The sequence below is a fragment of the Salarias fasciatus genome, chromosome 6 (assembly GCF_902148845.1).
Source record: "Salarias fasciatus chromosome 6, fSalaFa1.1, whole genome shotgun sequence".
Classification (NCBI taxonomy): Eukaryota; Metazoa; Chordata; class Actinopteri; order Blenniiformes; family Blenniidae; genus Salarias; species Salarias fasciatus.
In genome coordinates, this window is record NC_043750.1 from 25,020,593 (window position 1) to 25,047,679 (window position 27,087).

A 27,087-nucleotide genomic window follows, 5' to 3' on the forward strand; every position below is an offset into this window, starting at 1 on the left:
CAACAGTAGCCAGGTAGATTTCAAAAAGTCCCTGATCCTGGCCAGGAAAAAGTCGGCATGCAGCCCAGTAACTTCACAAAACCACAATCTCTAGTCTTCACACTGAACTTCACTTTGGATTTTTGGAGAAATCAAGAAAACAATAGCGAACAGGTTAATAACTGAAGGTTAGATGTGCTCACGTATTATTTATGTATCCATTTTTATCTCGGACAGACTTAAATCAGGTATTTGGCCCCTGATTCAAGCTTCCCTGCTAAACCAAGATAACTATGTAAACTAAACATGCTGTGACAACTGTCAACACGAGACCATCTCCTCCAACTTTTCATCTCAAATAGAAGATGTCAGACTATATCTTTAATATCCGCATCCAAACAAAAGCCTGCTCCTGACCAGGTAATTACACATTTATGTCTTTGTGTCTTGTCAGCCCGTCTGTGACAGTGTGCTTGGAGGGTTCATTAGGGAGACGTTTGGTTTCCTGTATTTTTTTTGTTCTATTAAATATGTGCAGTAGAATAAGGTTGGCTCCAACATCCAGGTTGGTTCTTGGGTTTGGTCCAGGATCAGTTCCAGGAGGTTATAGCCTTTTAAATATGGTTTGGTCCGTATGTTTCTGTCCGTGTTCTGTATCGCCACAAATATATTTCAGAACGTCTATTAAAAAGAAATTTTCCAGACATTTGCCCATCCCCTGTGTATATGTGTGCACTCCCGTTATATTAATAACTGGGAGAGCAATTCGGCCATATTCATGAAAGCAATAAAGAGAATCCACACATTTGATTACACCAATTTTAGTGGATCAAAACTCCCTTTAAATGCTGTTAGTTGGAAGGAGGAGAGGCGGACAAAATGTAGATCTCAAATGTCCTTCTTTGAAGGCTGCAGGTGCATGCAGGAATAACATAAGTAAAGAAATTAAAGGACAACATCAAAGAAGTGAGTGAATATAATTACTCTGAAACCACTGAAAGAGACTGCGCCTCCTTCGTAAACTTGCTGCATCTCTCGTATTCATAAGGTTATCAATTATTTCTGAGTAATCATGGATGTGTGAGTACACTGTGAGAGGGATCGCCTCTGACAGGCTGCAAACTCCTATTAATTGCATCGGGAAACGCTGGGTTAAAAACATCTGCTTCGGTTCTTTTTCGCTTTTGTATACAGATCCACATCTCAATATTGAAGGAGGTCTGAACCAAGAAAATCAAGGGAGCTGGCAGAAGAGCCGGGGTGAGCAGCACAGCGAGGAGAGTGCAAGGACAAGTAGAGGAGGGAGCGAGAGGAAATGAGAACCATGTTTTCTTTTCTGAGCTGACATGATCATATTAATTAATGGATGAGCTCAGAGAATGTTAGAGCAACTACCTTCACACCCGGCCTGCAAACACACACACACACACACACACACACACACACACACATAGCCACGAACAAGCACAGTCACGAACTCACGGACACATGGATGGGCCTTACGGGAGTTGAACCAATAACCTGCTGGTAATTAGTCTGTCTCCGCAGCCGCCATCGTCTGTTAGCCTCTGTGACCCATTGATACGGAGCTAACGAGAATGTCAGTCACACACATAGACATGCACGCACACACACACACACACACACACACACACACACACACACACACACATGGTCATACAGAAATCCCTTCGCTCCCCGTGTGTTTTTACTCGGCTGTAAACACAGATCCGCTCCCTCCCTCTGAGGGTGACATGTGTAACCTCTTGTCCCTCTATAATTCAGAGGGATGTGGATCTCTGTTCAGTCTCTCTCTCCTCTCCCCCGCAATTATATTAATATATCATAACTGCCCATTATAAATATATTACAGAAGTGCTTATTAATGCATAAATGCTGCTACCTGTTCTCTCACAGTGGCCATAATGAGGCGGTGAGGGTCGCAGAGCAGGACACAGATTAAATGTGTGTGGCCTGCTTTAATGTGAGCAGATGGGCATGCCTGCTCATAGCGGGACCGCCCTGTGGCACATCTGGAGCGCGCTTCCCCCACAGCACACGGACGCACATGTGGAAGTGCGTTTTGCATAGCAATGTGCAAGTGATCTCAGAGGTGGGATTGTAAAGTCTACTTGTAGGCAGAAACATGCCTACATAATTATTGCTCTGTCTAGTAATAACTCACCGAGGGTCTGACCCTTGACTGAACATGGCAACAATGAGAAACAAGCAATTAACTCATGAAACAAGTGCTGAAAGTACCTGACAATAATTATTTTCTCGTGTTTCCCAGTGTAACAATTCATCAATCTGCTCCATCTAACTTTTATTTTGCATAGTCAATTATTATTATTATTATTTTTTTATGTTTTTTTATCATGAGACATCCTCTCTGTCAATCATATCTGCAATATGAATAAGTCCAACAGCTCACTAGAAGAAGACAGGAGCATGTTTTTTTCCTGCTTTAAAGCTGTGCTGCATCAAAATCGATGAGACTAATCACGAGGAGGAAAGCTATTTATGCTGCCAGATAAGAAATGACTTATTTACCAGGATACAAAGTATAAATAATATGAAAATCAAATACCAGCCAGCTGTCTGAGAATGTAGGGGGAGGTGAAATATATGTGAAGCAGAACAAAGCACGTGTTTCCGGGCTTAATAAACTGAGATATACACTGATTTGTTTTCTTAGCTAGAGTTAAATGAAAAGACAAACACCGCTCTCTTGTCAGCGTGTTAAACACGAAGATATAGCCAGCAGATGGTTAATTTAACTTAGCATCAAGCCTGCGAACAGGAAAACAGGTAGCGTGAAGCTCATTAAGGCCCCATATCTCATTTGTGTAATCTGCAAAAAAAAAAATAAATAAATAAAACCCAGCAGAACGTGATTGAGTAGCAGATCGGGGAAGGGATAAATTCTTTGAACTCACATGACTTCCAGACGTGCGGAGCGGGAATCGTTGCCAGCTTTCGACGTCACGGTACAGGTGTAGTCCCCGATGTCCCCGGACCACGTCTGGCCGATGGTGAGGGATCCCTCTCGCAGGGAGATGCGGCCTCCGCTGGTGGGAAGCACCGGCACGCCGCCTCGGTCCCACATGAACCTGCAGCGGAACGTGACAAAAGGGAATCGCAACACAGCCTTCCCAAACTGAAAAACTGTTTTTTTTTTTTAACCTGCTGGTTTTATATGACGGATAAGTACCACTGTTTACATCGACCTAATACGTCTGCCCAACGCTGCAGACGAGAAGATGAGATGCTACAAGATTAGGGATCGTGTAAGTAAACAGTCAGGGCCGCCGAGCACGTACCTGATATCGATCCTGGGGTCGTTGGTGGCGTTACAGTCCAGAACAGCGGTGGTTCCTTTGATAACACGCTGGTCTGTCGGTGGAACAGAAATCACTGTTCGGTCTGGACAGGGAGAAGACATAAAAAACAAAAAACAAAAAGAAAAACAGAATTTGAGAGTGAAAATAAAACTTGTTTAGCATGTCTATATCATGACATGGTTTATAATGCATACTTTTAAATGTTAGATGTGCAACAATGTCAACAAAGGAAGTTTATCAACACACACACCCACACACAGACTAAGAAAACAGCAGATACTCTACATTCACCTCAGTAGTGAGAGCAGAAATCTGCTCGAGCAATGTTCATCTCGCTAAAGTGGATTTCATCTAAAACAGCCAATTCCTGTTTACGTGTATTTATATATGTATATATGGGTACAATTAGCTAATCGATAACTTTATCAGCTAATCCGTCGGCCTCTAACCAAGCCAATCAAATGATTATTTCATTCCTGCATCAGTTAACAGCATCAATAACCAATCACAGATCTACTCTCCACTGTGAGCTAATGCAATCGGACAGCTATGGATAAATTACTGTTCCATGTCTGTTTTAGCCTCTTTAGCAAATGTATATTGAGCAGTTTAATCCGTCTCTGTTTGTGTGTGCAGAGCATGCGTTGTGCGTCTTACTCCAGACGGTGAGCGTGGCGGTGGAGTTGATGGTTCCCTCCGAGTTGGAGGCGATGCAGGTGTACTCTCCCGAATCCTGGGAGCTGACGGGCTGAATCTGCAGACCGCCAGACTGCAGCAGTGTGAACCTGGGAACCTGGACGGAGCCGCTGGCTAAGACCTGCGATCCTGCAGAGAGAGAAAATAATAAATTAGCCGAGAGGTGAAGGAAAGTAATTAAGTCATTAAACACATTTTAATTAGAAACACATTCTGTCAGCGGCGTCTGTGTCTTTGCGCGCACGGTCTGGTACCTTTCCTCCAGGTGATGGCGGGCTTCGGAGCGCCGCTCGTCTGGCAGGTAAACACGGCTGTGTTGCCATCAGTCACCGTTTGGTCAGACGGGGGAGATGTAAACGTGGGGGCCACACCTGAAATGCAAGAGGAGACCATTTGAGGAAAGAAGACAGAGAAAGAAAGGAGTGAAAAAGGAAAAATGAGGACGCATGGAGAGAGAATAGGATGCTTCTGTTGATCGAAACACAAACGCTTCCTCTCTGATCAATATGGAGGTTTTTATTCACAACCTGGCGCTACGTGTGAGGGCATAAATGAGGAAGGTGGTGGTGTGGTGGCTCCACAGAGACCTTTGATTATAACCAAACGCTCACAAAACAAAATGAAACTCCTCAGAGGCAAATATAACAGTATGAACAGACTTTGTCAGCCGGCACGCCCTGCAGACCGTTAGGTCAAGGTGGAGTGCTTCTCTGACGCAGTCACTTGAATGAAAAATGGCTCAAACTGAAAAAAAAAGAAGGAAAACAACACTACTCACCTTATGAAAGAGTTCAACACACAGGAAATGTCATTTTCAAATCAAACATATAAGAGACTGGGAAGAGAAGCACACTTGTTTTGGCTGGAGTTTGCACATTCTACCTGCAGGTTTATTCCAGATAAACTGCTTTCCTGTCACTTGAAAAACTTGTGTTAGAAATTATTGATTGAATGATTGAATGATCATCTGTCATCTGTCCTGGTTGTAATCAATGTGCTGCCTATTGGCTCCAGCCTCATGGGCGCCTTAGGCGGATAAAGACGGACAAAAGGAGGATGGGCAGAAAGTGGTTTTCTCTTGTGATACATACAGATCAGATGAACTGGTGTGTGTTTATCTGCCTCACTGATGGGACTGGTAACTCATCCTTATTGTACTTTGCCGTTCACCTAATGTCAGCTGGTTCCAGCTTCAGCGCGGTGCAAAACCCTCAGCTGTATCAAGCGATATAGAAGATGGATGACTGGATAAAGTTGGAGCTACTTCAACAGCTGGTATGTGATATATTATAATGAAATGCTTCTCTAGTGTAAATCCAGAACAGAGAAAAAAAAGTAGAACAGTCTGCTTAAATGCTTTCTACATTTTTACATGAATAGAATCAAACGTGAAGGCTGAATAGCGGGAATAACGCAGCTGCGGTGGTTTGCTGATTGACAGGAAAACAATCAAACTCCATATCCTCTCGGTCGTTTTTCATTCCATAATGCCATCAATTACATACCTCAACACTCTCAACTGTGAGATTTTCTCATTTCAGAATATTTGTGATATTCTGAGTGTTGATTAGGAAAAACAAGAAATTTAATTATGTCATATTTTGCTTCCACATTATTCGAACAATAATAATCATTGTTAGCTGCAGCTCTAACAAGCAAAATTACACAAACAAAATAGTAATTAAATGAAAGTGAGACAGACTTCTGTGGGAAAAAAAGTTTCCAGATAAAAGTGAAGGGGAAATAAGCAATAAGAGCACAGTTAATTGTGTGTGCTACATGTCGGTGAAAACTCACTGGAGACGAGCAGCTGTGCGTGCGCCTGGGCCTCTCCTGCGGCGTTGCGAGCGAAACACTGGAATATTCCTCCATCCCCCGGCTGCACCCGGCGCACAGTCAGCCCAGCTGCCGCGTTGACCTTGTAGCGAGGGTTAGCCAGTTTGGAAATGGGCACGGCATCCTTGTACCACTCTATCCTCGGCTGAGGGACCCCTACGTACAAGAAAGACACACAGAGGGGGGGGGGGGGGGGGAGAAAATTTTCAATTTCCCCTAATAACACAACAGATGACCTCAGTGCTCAACAAAGTGCTGCAAAATTTGCTGAAAAAGCAAGCCAGACTTTTACCAACAGTCATTCTTCTCTCTCTCTCTCTCTTTCTCCCTTTATAAATATGCATGCGTGCATAATGACTGCTAATAATATATTGATTGGAAGGCGTGGGCGTGGGGGTAAGGGTGGCAGAAGAGGGCCAAAAAACATTCTGAATAAAAGATTTGGGGCAAGAGCGGCGCGTTGAATACCTGCAGCGTTAGCGCCCACCTGTCTGATGAACATGCCAGAAATGACAGGCAGGGGGCTCATGCAATTACTCTGTCTCAGGCCTTCCCACCTGTGCTTATGTGTGTGTGTGTGTGTGTGTGTGTGTGTGTGTGTGTGTGTGTGTGTGTGCGCGCGCGTGCGTGTGTGCTGCTGTGGCTATTTGAGGGACGGAGAGAAAGAGGGAGATGGATTCCACACTTTCCTTCAATCTGTTGGTGTCAAGCTCTCACAGACATGCGTGAAGTATTTTCTCTCCCCCCCCCCCTCCGAGTCTCACTCTCTTTTGCTGCACTCTGTCTTTTCTCCTTCCCCGGTTCCTCCTCCGAGCCTCCATCCCTCTCTCTCCGTACCCTCAGGCCTGTGCGATTTAATTACACTGCCACTGTATCAGATTACTGAGGAGGAACATAAACTCAGTGTGTGCGTAAGAGAGAGGAGGAGGAGGAGGAGGAGGAAGAGAGCAGTGTGTTGCAGTTTTTAGAGCCTGTGTCCAGCCTTGCTCCTGTGAAGGCTTTCATGTCATCCACTTGAAGACACAAGTGGAATCTCGAGGTTCTGTGTCAACGTATCGATGCACTCATGCCGCCAAAAATCCAGCGCCATTGCTCACGAGGAATTCAAACCACCGCCCACAGACCCTGAACGCTGCTGCCAAACCTCAGCCTGATGAGATTTGAAGCAGGTCACCTTGAGCAGCAGATGCTTCTTCAAACAGCGGGACTGGAGCTTTCTACAAATCGACCCAAGGATACAATTTGGCTATGACCAGTGACAGCATCATCTGAATTCAGCTGTATGGATGCTTTAAAAGGAGTGGATTTAGGCAGGATTACTTAACTTCTATCAGTCATTTCAATGTGGAAAGTTTCAAGTATTAACTGGCAAACCTAATCATATCCTTTCTTTTACCATCTGCAGTCTCTTCACCAAAATATAATCAACATAAAAAGTCTTTCAGTGTTTTTGTTTTTCATTTTGATTTTATGTCACAAGCCTTTGTGAGATCGTATTTTTTTCCCCAATACTGTTTTTAGCCACATAACAACACTTATTAGGATATAAAAATAATTGGAAACATTTTTGAGAACATCTGATGAGGTGATAAGGGACATTGGATATTTAGCTGTTTCCATGAACCGTCCAGAGTCCAGACCACAAGTCAGTTCCTGACATTCTTCTCTGCCGCTTTCATTTATTCAATAAAGACCGTGTCTGTTTCCTGACCACTTCGATAAAGTTAATCATGAGGCCATTCAATAATTAAGATCAAAAGTTCTACTTTCACAGAAGAAACTCAACAATTGAATGCAGATTATCAAAGAGTCAATCTTTTTAATCCAAATATCAATTGGATTCATTAAGCCTCACAGAGAGGGTTGAACTTGCTTCACATTGAGAATTTCTCTGGTTGGAGCCTGATTTTGAGGACCTTTCTGTGTCGGGCTTTATGTTCGTGATTGTGTTTGGGTTTTCTCCGGCTTGTCTGGTGTCTGCCTGTCTCTCTGTTTACCCTGTGCTGGACCGATGACCTGTCCCCTGGTCAGTTAGGATCAGATCCAATCCCCCACAACAATAAAGTGGACGAAGCAGTACAGAATATGAATGAATGGCCTCCATGAAACCTGGTTACAGGGGGAAGAATATAAAAATATATTATATATCATTAAATAAAATCGAACTGAACTGACTGGAGCTATTTAGTTATGCTGAGAGTGAGAACTCATGTGGTGGACACAGGCAATTTCAACAGTTCATCAGGGGCACAATAAAATTTCATTCATAATAATAAAAGAGCTGATCCCAGTTGACTGTGGGTGAAGACAGGGTAGGTCACCAGAGCTTAATCACACACTCACATTAACCTCAACTGCTGGTTTTGGGACTTTGGAAGAAAATCGTGCCCACAAAGAAAGAAAGAGAAAAACTCATACATGCACAGGGAAAAGATGCAAACCCAACTGGTACCACTACAGAAATGCGCCGCTTCATAAATGTGATATATCTAATTTTAACAAGGCCTCACCGGTGGAGTATTTTTTGTTTTAATAATGTAGACTGTCTAGTTTTTGCCAAGAAGTTTTTAACTCAGTATCCAGTGTTGCTATAAATGGCAGATGGAATTTACTCATAATGTGGCTTTGCCACTGCTTCACTATGCCCCAAAGCACTGAGCATCTCTCGCTTCTCTCACACACGCCTGCGTGCACATACACATACACACACACACAAACACACACAGCCACACTGATGGTGATGGCTGCTTTGTTTTCTTTCATTTTGAAGGTGCCTGCTTTTGAAAGTTTGTGATTGAAAGTACCTTGACCTGCTGAACGATCAGTCCCTACAATGTAAATCTGAAGGAAATAAAAAGGTTTCGCTCAGGATATTAAAAATCAGACAAATTGCCAGATAAAACTCACAAAGAAAAACTGATACAAGGCCAATAGCATCATCGAACTCATGAAAGAAATTATTTACTGTCAAGAAATATTATTTTATTGAGAAAAATTCGGGTAAACGTCATGCTTGCTCATCTCTCCTCAATAACCCTGTTTCTCATGTAGCCCAGGTGTTTCATATACCGATGACGTGTGGTTTGTTTGTGAACCAGGGTGTGACTCTTGACACGTTCATGTTCTCTGGTCTCACACAGAGGCAGCGTACCTGTAGCCAGACAGGGGATATCCACATTCCTGTCGAGGTCGGCTGAGATCTTCCTTTTGGGCTGCGCAGTCAGAGTGGGTGGTTCTGCGAAGAGAAAAAAATTGAAGACCCAGAAAAAAGGAATTTAAATAAACATCACAATCAGGACCAATATAAAAATAAAACAGCATCTAAAGCTGAATAGGGAAGAGGAAGGGCTTAAATTGCGGCTAATATTAGGTTGTTAAAAAAAAAAAAAAAACTTTCAGCTTTTAAAAAGACGAAGTGAAAAAACTTAAAAGAGGAGCTGGGAGTTCGCCCTCTCCAAGCATTTATTCTTTAATAGAGAAGAGACTTGGAGAGTGGAAGTCGGCATTGCAGAATGAAAACCGTTCCCCCTCTTGGCCTTGAGTATCTTGAGTGTCATTGTAGGGCAGGATTTCTGTCTATATGCCCTGTGAAATGATTTACACACACAGTCACAGAAAAAAAAAAAAAAAACACATGCTCATAGTGTCCCCAGGGAAACACCCCCCCCCCCCTTTTTTTCTTCTTTTTGCTAAACTAGTCTATTTCACTGCCAATAACAGCTCCTTCAAAATATCTCCACATTTTTATTTCTCTAAATGCTGACAGCAGCTAGGAGAAAATAAAAACTCCCCTGATTTGAATGTGAATACATGCCTGCTGGTTCATTACTATAATGCTATGCGTTATTAAAAAATAAAAATACTGCGCTGCTCCATTTCTATTAAAAAAAAAAAAAAGAGTTGATATTCAGTGAGAGATATTGACACAGTGAGCCCAGCGAGGAAGAGAGGGAGATGCAGTGTCTAATTCGTTTTCAGCACACAGCAGTGGCACCTGTTCACTGAAAAATGACTTAGTGGAAAATGAAATGTCCAGCGCATGAACTAAATAATGAATGTGAATTTCAGTTGCTCCAAAGACGTAATTCCTATTGAACCAAGAGAAAGAATTTTAATAGCACTTTTTCTTCTTTCTCTTTTTTTTTTTCCTTTGCTTTCATACTTGAACTGTAATAACATACAAACAATAAACACAGTCTTGACACTGTGCTGTCATCTTTGGGGCCGCTGTTCTCGCAGCCCTTCGCCTCCAGTGTTTATTTTTGTTCTTTTGCACGTTGCAGGGTTAAACTGAGGAGGCTAAGTTTGACCGAGCTGGATGTGTCGACACGCAGCTCCACAGAAGACTCCTGCGTTTGTGCTGCATTTATTACACTTGACTCTGCAACCTCTCAACTTCTTTACCATGTCCTGATAACTTTTACGTGTGCGTGTGTGTGTGTGTTTGTTCTTCTTCTATCTTTTACGCACACGGTGAAATTTGGGAAGGATTTCGTTAGGAGGACGGGGACAGTGTGCGTCGAGCGGGGAACGAGAAAACAAGAGATGAGTAACATCCTCATGGCGTGACGCTGATAACACGGATGCATTAATCCCCTTCAGACAGGTGAGTGCGAGGGAACATGGGTGCAGGAACAGAACAAAACACATCTGAGAGTGTTTGGGGCGGCTGAGTTTTAGGCCTCTGAGCTCTTATGGATTTCCTACCGTCTACCTGCAAAACGAAGATGGAGAACAACAGGAGACATATTGTTTGCACCGGCAGCCGTCCGTACAGTACACAACATGAGGATGCAGTGTCATACATATTCCGATTAGTGGATTGGAGCGAGAAAAAAAAGAAATGAAATTGAATAATGAATACCTTTGAGGCTGTCTCCTTCCTTTCACACAAACACATACACTATTCTGTTTAGGAATCCTTTTTATTGCATCAAGCTCTGTTGAGCCCATAGCCAAGAAAAGAGGATCAGTACCAATGTATTCATCAGTCTCTACTTCTCTGATACATATGAATGCATGCAGACTTTGTCCCTGGCAGGCAGGTCTTAAGAGTCCTGCGGCCTAATGAAGGAAGATAACGTGGAGAGAGCGAGATTGTGGAGTAGGGGGTGGAGGGCGAGAGAAAAGAGGCAGGCAGAGGGTACAAAAATTGGCGACAGAAGCCAAGGGGGGCACAAAGAAAGAGAATGAGCCGGTATAAATATTCAGGCAGGTCTTTTCTGACTAGTAAGTATTCTGAAGGCGTGGATAGTTCGCTCCCTCTCTCTCTCTGCTTAGGTGCTCGCTCGCTCCGACAATCACAGCAGATCAAAAAGACGCTGACGAACGGGGGGAGAAAAGTTTCGCTTCATCAATCACACGCTCCGGGATTGCGTGTTTGTTGTTTTCTGTTTACGCACACGCACTGAGGACCGGAGGCGGGGAGAGGGCGGAGAGCAGAGGATTGGGGGTTTGTGACGAGATCGCTCCAGTTTGAGTGCCTTCAGTGTTCTCCTATTGATTGGCAACTCCGGGGGAACAAAACTAATTTAGCCGCCAGGCCAGCGGGCATACGAGTGTGTGTGTGGGCGTGTGCTGTGGCGGTCGTATGTGAGCACAAACATAAATACATGTGCGCGCACATCCTTGGATGGGGCTGTGTGTAGACGGGCGCAGCAGCTGCTTGTGACTACAATGGACATTTTACTAGCGAGTGCGAACAACACGACATGGCCCGAGCGCTCCTGTGGCTGACAGCTCCTGCCTGTGGGGCATCCACAGTCACGCTTCCAGGAATGAAAGAGGAATAAATGGAGGAATAAACAGAACGAAACGCTGCCCGGAGCAAAACAAATGTACAACAGAAGACAAGAGTGAGGTTAACAGAAATTAATCACATGTTGAGGGCTTTAGAGGGGCTTTCCCAGGACAATCACGGATAATTATGTTAGACAGTGTGTGTATGTGTGTGTGTGAGGACGCAAATCTGTTCGTTCAGTCAGCCTGAGGGGACTTGCCTCCATTTTCGGGGACAAAAAGTTTCCACGGTGTAAACCAATGAATCTCAGCATCAAGATTGAAGTTTGAGATCTGGGTTAGATGAGGTTAAGACGAGTCATTAAGAAATGAAGTCAAGTCAATTTGGTACCAGCTCCTGATTGTCTGACTGATGAGGGTACCTCACTGGTTGGATGAAAGCTCTCCAGTGTGTGTGTGTGTGTGTGTGTGTGTGTGTGTGTGTGTCAGAGACTGATGGACAGCTTTTTTTCCCCCTTACCTATGACAGTGAGGTGCGCCCTCGCCTCCACTGATTTGGCGGTGCTGTTGCTAAGCGACGCTTCACAAACATACAACCCGGAGTCCGAGGAGGATGGGGTGGTAATGACGAGCCGACGCCCACTGGCCAGCCGACGCCCATCACGTTTCCACGACACCACCAGGCCGTCCACCGGTCTTAGAGGAGAGGGTGAGAAGAATTTGAAAGGGGAGAAAAAAAAGGATGACAGAAGGCAATTACAACATATTAAATCCATCAGTTTATTTGTCAATGAGGCAGGAAATGAGCGATGACAGTCTGTATATCAGAGCAGTCAGCTCTACTCAGCATGAAGGAGCTTCAGTCACTCCAAATGTTGAAAGAAGAAATGGGCTTGGGTGTAAAATGAAATTTTGTTTTGGATAAACAAAGTCAAAACACCATCATTTTTTCTGTGTGTGTGTGCGACTGTGTGCATCGAAATAAATGTGCCTAAATGTGTGACTCCATACTTTATTTTTCTTACCTGCGTTCAATCCTCAGTTGGTGTCTCATGAACACAAACACTAATTATGTAATCAGTAGCTGAAGCGGCCTTTTTTTCCAAGGACTGCTCGAAAGTCACAGCTCAGTTACAGCATCCGCACCGTCTACAAACAGTAATCTATGATAATAAATTAAAAACACAGCCAATGAGAAAGACAATGCAAGGGTCCATTACTCTAACCAGTATAAGTGCATTTAGATTTAAATTAGAGTGGTTTGTAAAAGCATCGAGAAACAAAAACAACCGCAGAAATTAAACAGATGGAACAACACAAAACAATTCATAATAAAAGCTGCTCATGAAATACCAGCTACTGTCATTCTCTACAAGTGATATCTCCTGAATACATTAGCTTAGACATCATTAGCATTGCATTGTTTTGATTTATTATTATTGCATTCGCTTCTCTCTCTCTCTCTTTTTTGAAGAGGTTCTTTGTTTTTCGTATTCCACTGCAGCCACTCGGTTGGTGGTACTACGCAGCACAAAGAACTGTAATATGAGGACACGTGTAGGAGGTGAATACAAGCTGGCAAAACCCGGTTTCTGTATGATTCTGTGATATGTTTCCTGTCGAATCGTAGACTGTCTGGCTGGAAATGCGACTCAGATGATTAAAAGTGATTGACCAACCTAAAAATTATGTTTTCTCTTTGTCAAACAGACACTGCAATTACCTTCTCACAGTTGTACCCGTCTGCCAAACGTTCACGTCACAGCTGACAGTGCTGTTTGTGTCGAGCCATATAGTAAATGTTGTGAAAGAACTGCGTGGGATTTATCGAGTTTTGCATTCACAAAAATGGGTCAAACATGAAGCTACTGCGGAACGAACCAACCGAAAGTCTGATGAGTTCATGATGTGATCCCAGTGAAGGGTTGTGGCAAAAGCCTTTAAAGCACCTCCTTTAAAGCCTACAGGAGATGTTGCCTTATACATAGACAAATACTTTAAATACACAGTTTTTTTTGTTTTGTTTTTTTAACATAGCATTTTCTTTTCCTGGGCCTCGTTCAATGTGTGCTGAACGGAGTTCCACTTTAAAAGTTAGGGAACCAGAAGTTGACTTTAATCTGAATGATTCACTTCAGCTGCAGGTGGTCATAATGTTATGGCAGTCATTGTATGCCATAATATACATACTTCATTGCCAGTGCTTTCTGGTCAACCAAAATGACCATCATATAAACAAAATCCCCAAAAATTGCACACTGCCCTTGTGAACTGAGTTCATAAGTTATTGTTCGCGGCGTTCAATCTTTTTTTTTTTTTTTTTTTTTTTTATCGCTGTAGGACAGAAAACTATTTTTGAGTCAGTTTGTCTTTGTTTTCATGGCTTTATAGTGCCTGCCTGATGCCAGCAGCTCAAACAGAGAATATCCAGGTTGTGAAATGTCCTTTACAATGTTCTTAAGACGTAACTGTAACCAGGGGTCCTATAGAGACCGGAGACAAGATGCTTTTAAACCCCCAGTATTGGAGCGACTGGCACTGCTTGTTTTCAGCCAACTTTCTAATTATTTCAGCACTACTCCAGCAGCAGAGCACTGCTGCCTATAACTCATTGATGATTAATGTATATAGATAACAGGGGCTTTCAGATTTCAGCACTGCGTTTGATTTTATTGCTCAAACTCTTTAATCCTGCCAAGCTTGCACTAGTTTTTCCCTCTCTGGTTCCTGGGTACAGTATAGTCTCTCTGCGTTCAATAGTTTGTGATTGCAGGAATAGTCCCTATGGTCTGGTTTGTTCCTGGTGTAGAAAAAAAAAAAAAAAAGCAAGTGATTATGAGCTTATTTGTGTGCAGATGTGAAGGAAACAGTTTGATCAGCCTAGCATTAGAAATGTATGGTGTGATCCCGTGTCTACTTGTGTCATAGGCCGCTTCTGTTTCTTTTGTAGTTTTACTCACAGTTCTGTTACAGTATCTACTGGGTGTTGTAGTCGGTTTTTTTGTGTGTTTTATTTTGTATTGTTTTTTTTTTTTGTTTTTTTTTTTGTAGCTTGTGTGCTACCATGGGGTCAAGTACAGCTGGGAAACATTTAAAGAGGAAAGGCCAGCCCGACTCACACAGACTAAATAACAAGATTCAACCAAAAACCTTGTTAAAAAAAAAAATACACCGGCACTTGGTAAAACTCGAGGGAGCACACTGTGTAAGCTGAACCAAGAATATCACCTGTTGAGTCCAGACAGCTCAGGATGTGTCATCCTGGCTGGTAGAGCTTTTATCTGGTCAAAGCAACCTCACTGCCACTTCTCCCTTTTCTGCTTTTTGATCTATGTTGGATTTGCACAATAACACAGCTCTGATCGCTTTTAAGAAGCATTTGCCTGCATGTACCGTGTACCCGAGGAAGCAACTGCTGCCATCCAATACTGTATATACTGTGCTGCTGTCACTAGGAGTCTGATATTCACAGAGAGAAAGTTTCCAGTTATGAGCACATCGACTGTTTACAAGACAGAGAAAGAAAGTGCATGTAAACCTTTACGGATACAAACTGGAATGTAGCCGGCTATATTACAGTTTATACATAAATATAACAACTCTTTAGGACTCCTTAAGCCATGCTCACTTTGAGGTGGTTGCGGGATTGAAGTTGAGTTGGAGGAAATTTTTTCAGCATGCAGAGAAATGTGGAGAGATTCCCGATGCAACTCAGAGCCTTAAAAAGCTCATTCAAAACAGGTTGTGGGTAAAACAATTGGATTATATAATATGAAAACAAGTAAAAGTATTAAAAGCTCAGTCCCAAGTCAGCTCCTGCTGTATTATGTAAGATCCAACTTTCAACACTTGCTTATTACAGCCCAACAATGACTATATGTGTGATAATGACTATACTCAGGAAGTCACTGTGACTCACAGCCTGGATGACTAATACAATGGAAACGGAATCCCATGTCTTGATTGAAGAGTTTATCGAAAACTGTTATTTTGAGGCAATAAAAATAAACAAAATGCGGGTTGTCTTAAAAGTAGACAATCCGCTGTTTAATGGAACTTACGTCAGCATTCAGGTGCTTTTTTCCCATACACGGCTTAGAGGAAGGAAGGCGTTTGCGTGCGTGCGTGCGTGCGTGCGTGCGTGCGTGTGTGTGTGTGATAGCTTAGGGATGGGGTTGGAGTTAGCACACAGGTGTGATGTTTAAAGGATTGGGTTAATCCAATAGATGACCTATGCAAATGAATGGGATTCACATGAATCTGTACTTGTATTGCTGCACTTGTTAAAAGACATAAATCTGCAATTCCAACAATGTAATGTAAAATGTTGAGCGCTGCTATAAATGAAAAGCATTGCTTAAAATCATGAGCATGTGTGTGTGTGTATGTGTATGTGTGCGTACAGAAGAAATGTACCTGGCATTTGCAATGCACTCCAGTGTGGCCTCGCTCCCTGTCACCACTGTTGTGTCTTTGGGTCCAATCACGATTGCTGGAGCTACTTGCTCTGACTCCGGATCTGCAACAGAGCAAGGAAACACAAGTTCAGCTCATAAATCACACTTGCACACACAGCAGCATAATCCCAAACATAGATCATGAGCGACTCCCACATACTCTGGGAAAAAAAAAAAAAAAAAAAAAAAAAAAACCTGAACACTTGCACAATCAGTTTGTCTTGTAGCCAACATAATACAGTTTCTAAGCCTTTTAACCCCATCCCGGTTGTTCAATACTACCTTGGAATGCTAACAGCACTTTTAGCTGTAAGGCTGTTTGGAAAGTTGGATGGATTTCTGAAAAACCAAACCAGCGCTGACAAACCTCATGATGACAGTTTGATTAACGAAACAGTGTACATACAGCCATATCTTTAGGCTATGAGAAGAGAATTCACCATTATTATGCAAACATAGACACTGTCCAATGAACCCACATGAAGTGATCTACTGAGGATGACCGCAAGTAACACATGAGTCTTACACAAGTGACTGTGGATACGAAAAGATGGATAGAAAATTCCTCCCACGTATTTAATGAGTCTGCAAGCTAAACCTCAGAAAACTTTACCAAATCAAATGTCACTGGAAAGTTTCTTTGAGGACAAACCCAACAGACTGCTCAGTCCCAACAATAGAAAAAGAGAACAGAACATGCTGGTATCGTTGCATTTTTTCGAAACGCATTTTTCCACTGGTTCACTGAAAAATTGCTTGAAAAAGGTGCATCATACCCCCCAAAACCCCAAAACCTTTTACGATGATCCATTGCTGATGTTCAGTTTGCCATGGTAGTGAACACAGCTCATGATGGGCACTGCAACCTCTCTCCTGAGATGGAAGTTTTTAAAAACGCTCCAACTCTGCCTCCATGTAGACAACAGAAAATTGAATTTGAGTAAAAAAATAAATACGTCCAAACGAACGTCTGTGTAATATCATTGTTAATGTTTATGGCATATTTTTCTGTGCGAGTTTCTTCATAAAAACAAAAAACACCTACTAGTGGGCCCAAATGGAAATTATATTTTCTTCAGCGTTTCTGCTGCTTCACCTTATTTTCAAAATGTTGCCATACACTCAGGAAACCTTTCTGAAAAGAGCACACAAAAACAACAAATGCGTTTTCACTTGAAACTTTCTTGCGTAAACTGGGGCTGAGCCGAATATTAAATACAGAATATTCGAAGAAATGTTGAACTAAAACGGTTAGTGTAGTTTCCAACTTCACACATACTCTCAACTGTTACACACAAGCACAAACACACTCCTGCTCTAGTCTGTTTTATAAACAATATAACTCTTTGTCAAAAACACCCGGCCGTTTGGGGTATGATGATGTATTGGTGATCACGTGGCGCTGTGTGTGTGAGAGTTACAACGATAGTGTTCAGAAAAGAGTAAAGTGGTGTGAGTGTGTGAAGAATGATTTATGGTCTTAATGGTGTGTGGGAGAGTATGGTGTGTTTGAGTGTGTGTGTGTGTGTGTGTGTGTGTGTGTGTGTGTGTGTGTGTGTGTGTGTATGATTTATGGCCTGAATGGCCTCTTTAAAAGAAAAGGACACTCTGGGATTGTTATCAGTTTTAAAAGCAGGGAAAAAAAATGTGTTAGGATAATTTCTATAAAAGTAATAGAAGAGGATATTGGAAAAGTGTTTGTGCTTACAGACGTGTGAGGCCAGCGCATTCAGGCAATGTGTATACGTGTGTGTGTGTGTGTGCGTATGTGTGAACATCAATGGCTTCGCCATGCATGCACCGTATAAGCGATGAATATGTAGATTTCCAATAAGGGAGGAGCTGGGAGTACAAATTAACCGGCTAGTTCTGACAGAGGTTGGGGTGGAGGGGAGGGATGGGGGAGGAAGAGGGAGAGGCGAGAACTAGCTTTGATCTCCCTTTTGAAGGGAAAGAGGAAAAGGTGGTAATTGACTCTCTGCTCTTTATTCCTCCTTCACATTCTCTCGATCTCGTCATCCTCTTTTTTATCGGAGGAGAAGCGCTGAAAAGTCATATCGCACCGTCGCAGAGATGTGTAATAAGACATGTGAGTACAGGAAGATAGGCGAGTGATATACACACAAACACACACACACACACACACACACACACACACACACACCAACTCAACCGTCTTGTCACCTACACTTGCTGATGCTTCAACTCAGGGTGGAGGTTGAGTCATTAACGGAGAAGATAAGTGAAATGACATGAAAGAAAGAAGGATAGGAAAAAAGCGGTGGAGGTATCCATCACTCAGTCGCTTTATGCTTTCAACACGTGCGCACAGACATACACACGCGCGCGCGATCTATCTTTAATGTGATTGCGCAGGCAGCGGCATCTTGTGTGTGCTGAAAACAGACGGCGGGAGAGGGAGAGGCGTCGGAGTGATGACGGACAGGCGGCGAGAGGAGAGCGTGTCCATTAGCTGTCCGTCGTGGGAAGCAGAGGTCAGACGGGGGGACTGGTAACCATCAGCGCTTCCTTAATGGTGGCAACGGCTGCTGATAATGAGTGGAGGGGACGTGAACCCAACCTATTAACTTGGAGCTGCGAGTCTGACGGGGAGCAGACTGACAAATCGGGATGGTGGAAGCACTCGCAGGACAAGAGGAGAACACCTGGGGGGAAGGAGAGGGGCTCAGAGCGGGAGGAGACGCGAGAGGAGACCATGCAGATATCTTTCTTTGTCCTGGTGTGACAGACACGATGGCGGATATAGAGGGGAAAGCAAAATGCCATCAGCTTGTGTGATCTGCACTCCGCTCTTCTCTCTGTCAACGTGTCTAACATCCCCTCTCTCTCTCCGGGGAAATCTATCATTTCATCTTGTCTGGATTTCTCGCTCCCCGCTGCCCTTCCTTTTCTTAGTCCCTATCATCCTCTTATCTTCTCCTTTTAGTTGTTTGAACTGGGATTATTAAATTAATCTTCTTCAAGCTATACCAGGAGAAATATTCAAAATGACAGGCACTTTTTTGAATGTGTGCATCTGTCTGTGTGTGTGTGTGTGTGTGTTTGTGTGCACACACTGTGGCAGCTAAAAGGCTCCCTGTAAAGATTCAACAAAGAGAGTCTCGAAGTTTAATCTAACTCTATTGGATTCCTCATTTAGCAAATGAGAATCACCATGTGGCAGAAAGAGAGGGAAGGAAGTGCGAGTGATGGAGGAAAAGAGGGCCAGACTAAAACAAGCCTGAAAAAAGATTTACCATACAACAAAGAATTATCAGACAACAACTTGAGGTGGAAAAGCAGAAAATCCTCAGTAATGAAATAAAAGATAAAAGAAAGTGTTGAATTAGTTAAAAATAACAATTTATAACCACTGGGCAGCAGAAATTGGCTCCTTAAGAAATAAAAGACAAAAAAAAAATGTTCTTTTCCAATTAAAATTAAGAAGAAAATAATGTTCAGATGTATAAAATGGAAAAGGATGACAAAGCAGACAAAGCATAGATCTCTGGCCACAGCCAAAAGATTACTGCGATGCGATTCTCAGAGGTATTATTAATAGAGAATGACTGGGACTTCGACATGAAGCAGAAGAGGGGAAATGGAGAAAGACATTATAATCCCACCTTAACAATGGACTCATATCATTCACACACAAATAATCACTTCGGATTCAAAAAGCAGGAGACGCTCTGGCTTGAAAGACAGCCTGACATTTCCATCTCCTCCAAAACTGAATCAAAGCCTGCATCAGTGCCGGAGACAGTGGGGGTCAAAGCAGGGAAGACCGAACACACACTCTTATGTCTTGTTCATTCATAAAACTTTTTTGGACGGACATTCAAACCACCACAAAGAGTTTATTAGGAAGCTTTTCGCTTTTCTTTTAAACTTTAGCAATAGAAATAGTGAGCTTATAATATTTTGCTCCCATGAGATGAATAATTTGAAAAAAAAAAACAAAAAACAAAACAAAAAAAAAAAACTATAACCTAAAGATCACGATTTCAAGTGTTATAAAAAACAAATGATTGAAAAAAACACCACATTGTAAAGTGGCTGTTCAGCGGGGATAGCATGTCACTGATTCTAGCCTGAGTTTAGAGCCTTTCCCTGTGGAGTTTGCATCTTCTCTCTTGCTGAGAGGTCCTCTGGTTTTCTACCAGAGTACAAGTGTATGTGTTTGATGATAATTGGAATCTTTGGTGTTTCTCTCTGTGTTTGCCCCGTGGAGGACCCTGCATTCACCCGTAGTTAGCTGGGATCCGCTTCACCCCACAAGAGTCTAAATTGGCCAAAGCATTACAGAAGATGAACAGATGGAGCTATTATTGCACACAAAGCTGGAGTAGCTTGGGAATAAGAAGTTGAAGAGAGCGTCATCCTGCCCTGGTCACGCCCCTCAGGTTGAATCACCTGCCGTTTCTCAGGTTTGACTCAAATAAAAGAATATGAGACCATGCGAACCGAAAACAGGAGATTTCAGGAACCCTGCGAGCGCTCTTCTCAAGTGTGTGTGTACATGGCTGTGGGTGCACTTTAGCGCCAAAGAGGTAATGACGCATCGCAAAGTTACAATGCCCTTCTCAGTGCAATCACAGCTGATTGACAGTAAACTGCCGCTGAGGCGACACAGCTGTGTGAGGGTGCGCACGTCACTCAGACGGAAGCAGAAAAAAAAAATCCCAAATTAAATCAAGGATAGAAACGATAAAATAAAAAAAAAGGGATGAAACAGAGCCAGTAAAAGGATTGGTGCGGCTTTCAAGCAGAGAGGAGATACAGATTGATAAATAGACAAAAAAAGGGGAGGGAGGAAAAAGATGAAAGGCTATTTCATCCACAGATTAGAACGTAATCCCTCTTTGAATGGATTCTCTCAGATTACAGCTTGTTCTCCTATTAAATCTGTCAGTCACTCCCAACTCCCCATGGTGTCAGCGAGTCAGCCTAAGTGTGCGTATGATCCTTCTATGACTGGAGATCTGTGTGTTTTTAAGCCCTTCAGACAAATCTCTGCAGAGACCTCGAGAGCAAGGGGGATTGGCTCAGGGCTGAGTGTGCTAACACACAACGCACGCACACACACACACACAGCTCTTTGCATTCGTGAACGCAAATGCGCGCACGCGGGGCGGCTGGTGTTAGCTGACTGCGTATTAATAGAGTTGTCAGATATGTGTCTGCGGGGTTCACAGCGAGCTAGCACATATCACACCGAGACCACGCACACAAACGGAGAGACAAAAAGTTTGAGAGCAAATACAGAAAGTGGGACCTTAAAAAGGGGAGAAGAAAGAAACATGAAAGTAAGATGGCGCTGGAAACGGCAGAGAAGTTAAAAATGTTTTTTAAAATATTTTCAAAAGGAGTTTTTTTTGTTGTTGTTTTTCTGTAGGGGATATAAAAATAAACGGGGTAGGAGAAGGTGATCATTTGCTGATCTCTCTGGAGAGCGCTGTATGTGAGTGCGAGCGGGGTGAGCGTCTGTGCGTGTCACTGCGCTCATTAATGCTGCATGCTGACAGCTAAGTGTCATCATCTGACTGCACTTGCCTTCCAATGCCAATATATAAAACCACAAGCCAAGATGTGCCACACACACACAGACACGCACACACACACACACACACACACACACACACACAGAGTGCCACACCACGCCGAGAGTTGAAGATCCAAGCCCCAGGGGGAGGCGCACACAGACAATGGGAAGCAGGGAGAGGACAGAGAAAGATGCCCGAGTTTAAATATTCATCTCTTCCTTCAGCTGCCAAAGCCTCTATCTGTCTTTGTCATCGCTCCAATACGGGTGATGGAAGGCAGAGATGGAAAGACGGGAGAGAGAAAGTGGAGGAAGAAAGCGCGGAAACAGGAAACGTGCAGAGGCAGAGCAGGAGTTAAGCTCTGGAGGCTGTTCGATGATTATTTGATTAATTTGGAGTATTATATTAGTTGTGGTGTTTAAGCTGCTTGACGAAACCCAAAATGACATAATGAGGTAACATTTCATCACTGCCACACTGAGATAAGTGCGATTGCATCATGGTGGAAAACTTTTTCTTTACAGTAGGGAAAGGTGGGATGAGACACTTCTCTTTCTGAAAATCAGCACTATTTGACAGATATTTATCGGCACAGCTCTGGCTGAAGCACAGCTGCACAGTGTCACTTCTCCAGAAGGACAAAGAGACAATGTGGCAATAGTGCGCAAATGTAATTATACAAGTATGAGTCAATGAAGGGCCATTACGGTCGGCCCATTTAGCCCTGTGTGCTCTCTGAGAGTCTCAGTGATGCAATATCTATGGATGTCAACATTGTTATGATGTTTGTATTTGCTTTGGACCCTGCATTAATGCACATCAGGTTGAATTACGACCTCCGGGTAAATGAGCGCGTGTGTTTGATGGAGCAGGCAACAAAATTAAACAAAGACTTGATGCAGTCGACTGTAATCCGCCAACACACTCACATTGCTCCCACTGCATCATCCATCCTGAGCGCCCTGCTCTTTGAGGTACAGTGCTTACTGTAAGCTCTCAGTGCTCCCACCTGAGAACTCTTCTGTCACCTGCTGCCACTGTGAAGCATTTCAAAAGCCCCGACTTCACCACAGACTCTATCTGTAGTGCCTCCACTGAGGACGTCGTATTCCCTAGATAGGACATTACTGTCGTCACCCCCTCACAGTCAGAACTCTGCGTTTCCTTGTGAGCAGTGAGACAGGCCCGAGAGGCCAGGAACTTTAAGGCCGAATATCATTGCTTGAAATTCTCTAACAACATAAAATATTCCTTATACTCCCCATGAGCTGGATGGCGGGGGGATTAAGAACATCAGGTTTCAGGATCGTATTGGTTTCTTCAAACATTCCTACTTTTAAAGCCATTTGCAGATCTGTTTGTACCGCACTGATAATAAAGTCTTTTGTAACTGTGCTGAGAAGGAACTTGTGGTTTTATGTATTTGTGACTGAAGTTGAGGAAATGGATTGGGCTGGTCCACTTTCTATAATGTGCCCGATCAAGACGCTGTGAATCACAAAATGTCAAGCTCCGTGCCGTTCTCTTTAATCTCTGCTTTCAGGGAAGGATTACAATGATGAATAAAATAAGCATTAAACCGACACTTAGCACAGACCTCCACCAAGGCCAAAAGTTTTCTCTTAAGAATGCAATTATGGGTGATGATTTGAATTATTTCAGGTACAATAATGTCATGTTAAGATTTTGATGACCTGAAGACAAAATCACACTGAACTTGAGAGTAAGTAGATCAAAAAAAGAAAAGAAAAAAAAAGCAGTGACCTTAACTCGTATTATGTCGATATAAATGAAAGATGTATTCAAAGAAATGACAGGCCAAATGCTCTCTGGAGTCAAACGAAAAAATACATTCAGCCTTTCAGTGAGGTCTACCAGACAATAACATATTATTTCTATGTCTCTCCAACAAGCTTCAGTAATGTTAAATGATAATCTGATTGGTTGTGTTTCTTTACCAACACAAACTGAAGGCAGCATTCTCTGGATGGCTGAATCACTTCATTCTTTCTCTCCATCCCTACCAGGTGAAATTCAAACTGAGAATTCGGCACAAATCCTTCATATTAGCAACTATGCCTGTCGTATTTCGGTGTAACTGGAGATGCTCACTGTGCCCACAGTGGCAATATGAGCTTAAGCCCTTTTTATTGAGACACCAGTTAATTTTTTTTTTTATCCCATCACTGCTCTGTATAGTTGTGTCCTAACTCTGTGATGGAATGCATGACTACATGCCCATGTGATCCTGACATGATAAACCACTCATGAAAGATGGATGGCTGACTGAATGAATTCTGTGAGCCTACATTTGGAAAGATTGTGTGCTTAATACAAATAATTCCGCAGGTTGCAGCTGGGATTGGCTCCAGCTTCTCACAACCGCATTGAGTAGAGTGGGACAGATAATGGGTGGATGGATGGATGGTTCCTTTTATATGAGGAAAGTTGCTTTCCAACCATTCAATGATGGAGAAAGACAATGAATTGAGACAGACATGTATACTGTCCCCCAGTACAGACTAATAGGAAGTGCAACAGGCTGACCTTTCAGTCAAAGGTGGCCAGCTCCAAGTTTGAAAGCCCTGGAGCAGAAACAGTGACACTCCACATCATTTAGAGAGAATACAGCCGCAAGTGTAACCTTCGGCAAAGTGTTTAGCAGAGAAGCTCTTAGCTCTGACCTTGTGGTCAGAGCCAGAGTCAAGGCAGCATTTGTCTAAGTTTAGACAGACAGAGAGAAAGAGAGTGTCAGAGAGAGAGAGGAGGAGAGGTAATGCAAATGTAAATGGGTTCTTTACCTGTTGACCCACGGTTTTTCTTGCCGACTGTCCATCAGCCGAAGAGAATGGGATGAAAAGAAGTTGGAGAAAAAAGGGACATGGGGAGCAGGGGAAAAAGGGAAGAATGGGGAGGGAGAGATCATTTAGATGTTTAGAATTTCCTTTGGGTTCAGCAAAAAAGGAAAAAAAAAACATTCATGAAATACACACAAAAAAGGCGTTCACAAATCGGCAGCTGTGAATTATTTCAACGATTTGGAAACAAACCCTCCCCGAGATGGAGGAAAAAAACAAATACTGACAGAAAAGCATGAGACAGAGAAATGGATGGCAGGAAGGAAGAGACAGAGAGAAGTGGAGAATGCTACGTTATCATAGCGTCCAGAGGAATGCGAGCTCTTTTCAGCCCATCCATCAACGACCAGCTCCTAAATTGTCCATCTCTCATTCACTAGTTTGTCCCACTCGTCCATCCCAACCACCGCCGCCTTTCTCCGCACATTTGTCAAAAGTCTGGAGGTAGCAATACTGTAGGCTGCAAGAAAATGATGGCATTGACATTTTACGGGCAGAAAATCTACATTTACCATTGGTCTACCAATACACCCTGTCACGCTTCTACTCAGCCACTCAGCCGCAGACGCAACTAGTGTGCACTGGGGCTTTAATTATGTTTCTGACGTATCACACAAACATCACACACACAAGACACAATGCAAGGTAGACCATGCTGTACGAGACCCAATCTAAACTCAGTATGTGATGGGCTGCACATAAAAGACTGGAAGACTGGAAGATTTGCAAGGATTTGCTGCAATCTGCCAACAAACGGTGCACCTTCATCAGTCAGTCAGTCAGTGGCAGGCACTTACCTTCAGAGGGCTGGATGGCCCACTAAAAACCAGAGAGCTGTTATAAAACACTCTAAAGGCAAAACTTAAGATGGGTAAGCAGTTCAAAAGTTTTCATTTGGAATAAGGATTAATTTCTAGTCAGCTACAGGTTTTGGTATTGAACCTCAAAAGTTGCTGGAACAGAATGAAACGTTTTTATAGCAATAAGTATTGAAAACTATCAAAGAGTGAAAGATGCCACTGAGTAATTTGGTGCAGAAAAATAAGAATTTGTTGCAAAAGTTCAGTTTTTTCCTTGAGTGACACCTCTTTCTTGTGTAGCAGCCTCAGTTTTTTTAAAGCATACAGAAAGTGAGAAAGTAGAGAGGAGTACAGAGAGGAGTACCTAATTTGGTAATGACATATTTTATCTATTTCACTGTCCGTATGTACAATTGGAAAATATACAATTGGAAAACATATCCCCTTGATCAGATGGAAGCCAAAAACACGTATTTTCCCCCGGCTGTAGATTATTAATCAGTTTCCTAACCCTAACCCTAATTGTTAGTCTCACTATTTTTTTACTTTTAGGCTCCAGATTTATTGATACATTCTGGGTGGCAAAAACAACAGATATAGCTTTGATAAATACAAATAATAAAGTGATTGTGGGCTGGTGCTTGATCGCTGAGGTCTTCCATCACAAATGGAACAACCAAATATCTTGCGTGGTGCTATAATCGTCAGAACAGAACGTCCTTTGTTGGTGACACCGCAAACATTGCTTTGTGTAGTTATAATGAAGTCTTCAGCCTCTGGTATAGTCCCAAGTCTTTAAACAAAAGTTTAAAAATGCAACAAACTTCAAACTCCCGAGGTACTGACTTCACTGGCTTCAAAAAACAGACAGAAGCACATCAGATTCACAAAAGAGCTGCTGCAAATCATCCCAGGTCCCTGGAATATTCTACCAGCCAAACACCTTGAAAAGCAGCTAACAGAGCTACGGACCAAAATGATTTCAATTCTATCTGTCACAAGATGACTATTCATTAACGACTGATACAATGACACTCAAAGATAATAATTTTCAGTGTCTGAAACTTCCCGAAACGCCTCGCTGAACTGCACTGGCCTCAGCAAAGCAGCTGTGCAATGTGAAGTGAAAATAGAATATGCATTGCATATTTCCTCCTGCTGTGAAAAGAGTTTTGTTTTGATGTTACTAATGGACCTCAGGTGTCACACTGGCAACGGTATCAAAAAGAACACAAAATAAAATGTTTACCGCTGTTGTCGACGCGCCCAAACACAGCTGTTTAACTGGAGCACACTTTGTGCTGTCAAGTAGCAGTATTGGCAAGTCTATTTTTTGGAAAGTCTGAAAGGATGTCATCACACACACACACACACACACACACACAAATGCTGGCGGACACAAACAGTAGCACGCAGGATTTGGTCTGGGGGGCAGACAATTCTGCGCGTATTCAAATGATGTGTCGCTATGAGTCATCCTCAGTTTCAAACAGAAACACTGAAACAAAGGGAACATCGGGGGACTACGCTGTGTGTGTGCACGTGTGTGCGTGTCTATGTTGAATCCAAACAAGCACCTAATTCTCACAAACCCTGCAAAAAACTTTTTTTTTCCAATGACTTTTTTGTCTCATTGTCTGCACAACCCTCTGAAATGACTGAGGTGATTTATTGTGTTAATCAAACTGTGTTATTGATGAGCATTTCGCACCAGCAAAGACCACAATAGCACAGCAACCTCTCTTAGAGAGATAGATAAAAAAAAAAAAAAAAAGACGTGGGTTACTAAGCTATTTACTTTTGCGAATTAGGGTATTTTCATCTCTCTAGTT

The 27,087-nt window shown here is 42.8% G+C and overlaps 1 protein-coding gene across 3 annotated transcripts in view; it reads right to left on the bottom strand.

Moving 5' to 3' along the window:
• Nucleotides 1-27,087, bottom strand: part of LOC115389579 (protein sidekick-1-like) — a 300,042-nt gene that overhangs the window by 95,683 nt on the left and 177,272 nt on the right. For 2 of the 3 annotated variants that reach the window (XM_030092998.1, XM_030092997.1), the window contains exons 6-14: nucleotides 24,399-24,425; nucleotides 16,011-16,113; nucleotides 12,115-12,290; nucleotides 9,007-9,090; nucleotides 5,817-6,011; nucleotides 4,274-4,390; nucleotides 3,981-4,148; nucleotides 3,303-3,405; nucleotides 2,919-3,092 (exon numbers count right to left, since the gene is read on the bottom strand). In XM_030092998.1, coding sequence (XP_029948858.1) covers nucleotides 2,919-3,092; nucleotides 3,303-3,405; nucleotides 3,981-4,148; nucleotides 4,274-4,390; nucleotides 5,817-6,011; nucleotides 9,007-9,090; nucleotides 12,115-12,290; nucleotides 16,011-16,113; nucleotides 24,399-24,425 — 1,147 coding nt within the window. The remainder of the gene's footprint in view (nucleotides 1-2,918; nucleotides 3,093-3,302; nucleotides 3,406-3,980; nucleotides 4,149-4,273; nucleotides 4,391-5,816; nucleotides 6,012-9,006; nucleotides 9,091-12,114; nucleotides 12,291-16,010; nucleotides 16,114-24,398; nucleotides 24,426-27,087) is intronic. The other variant, XM_030092999.1, reaches the window with a different exon arrangement.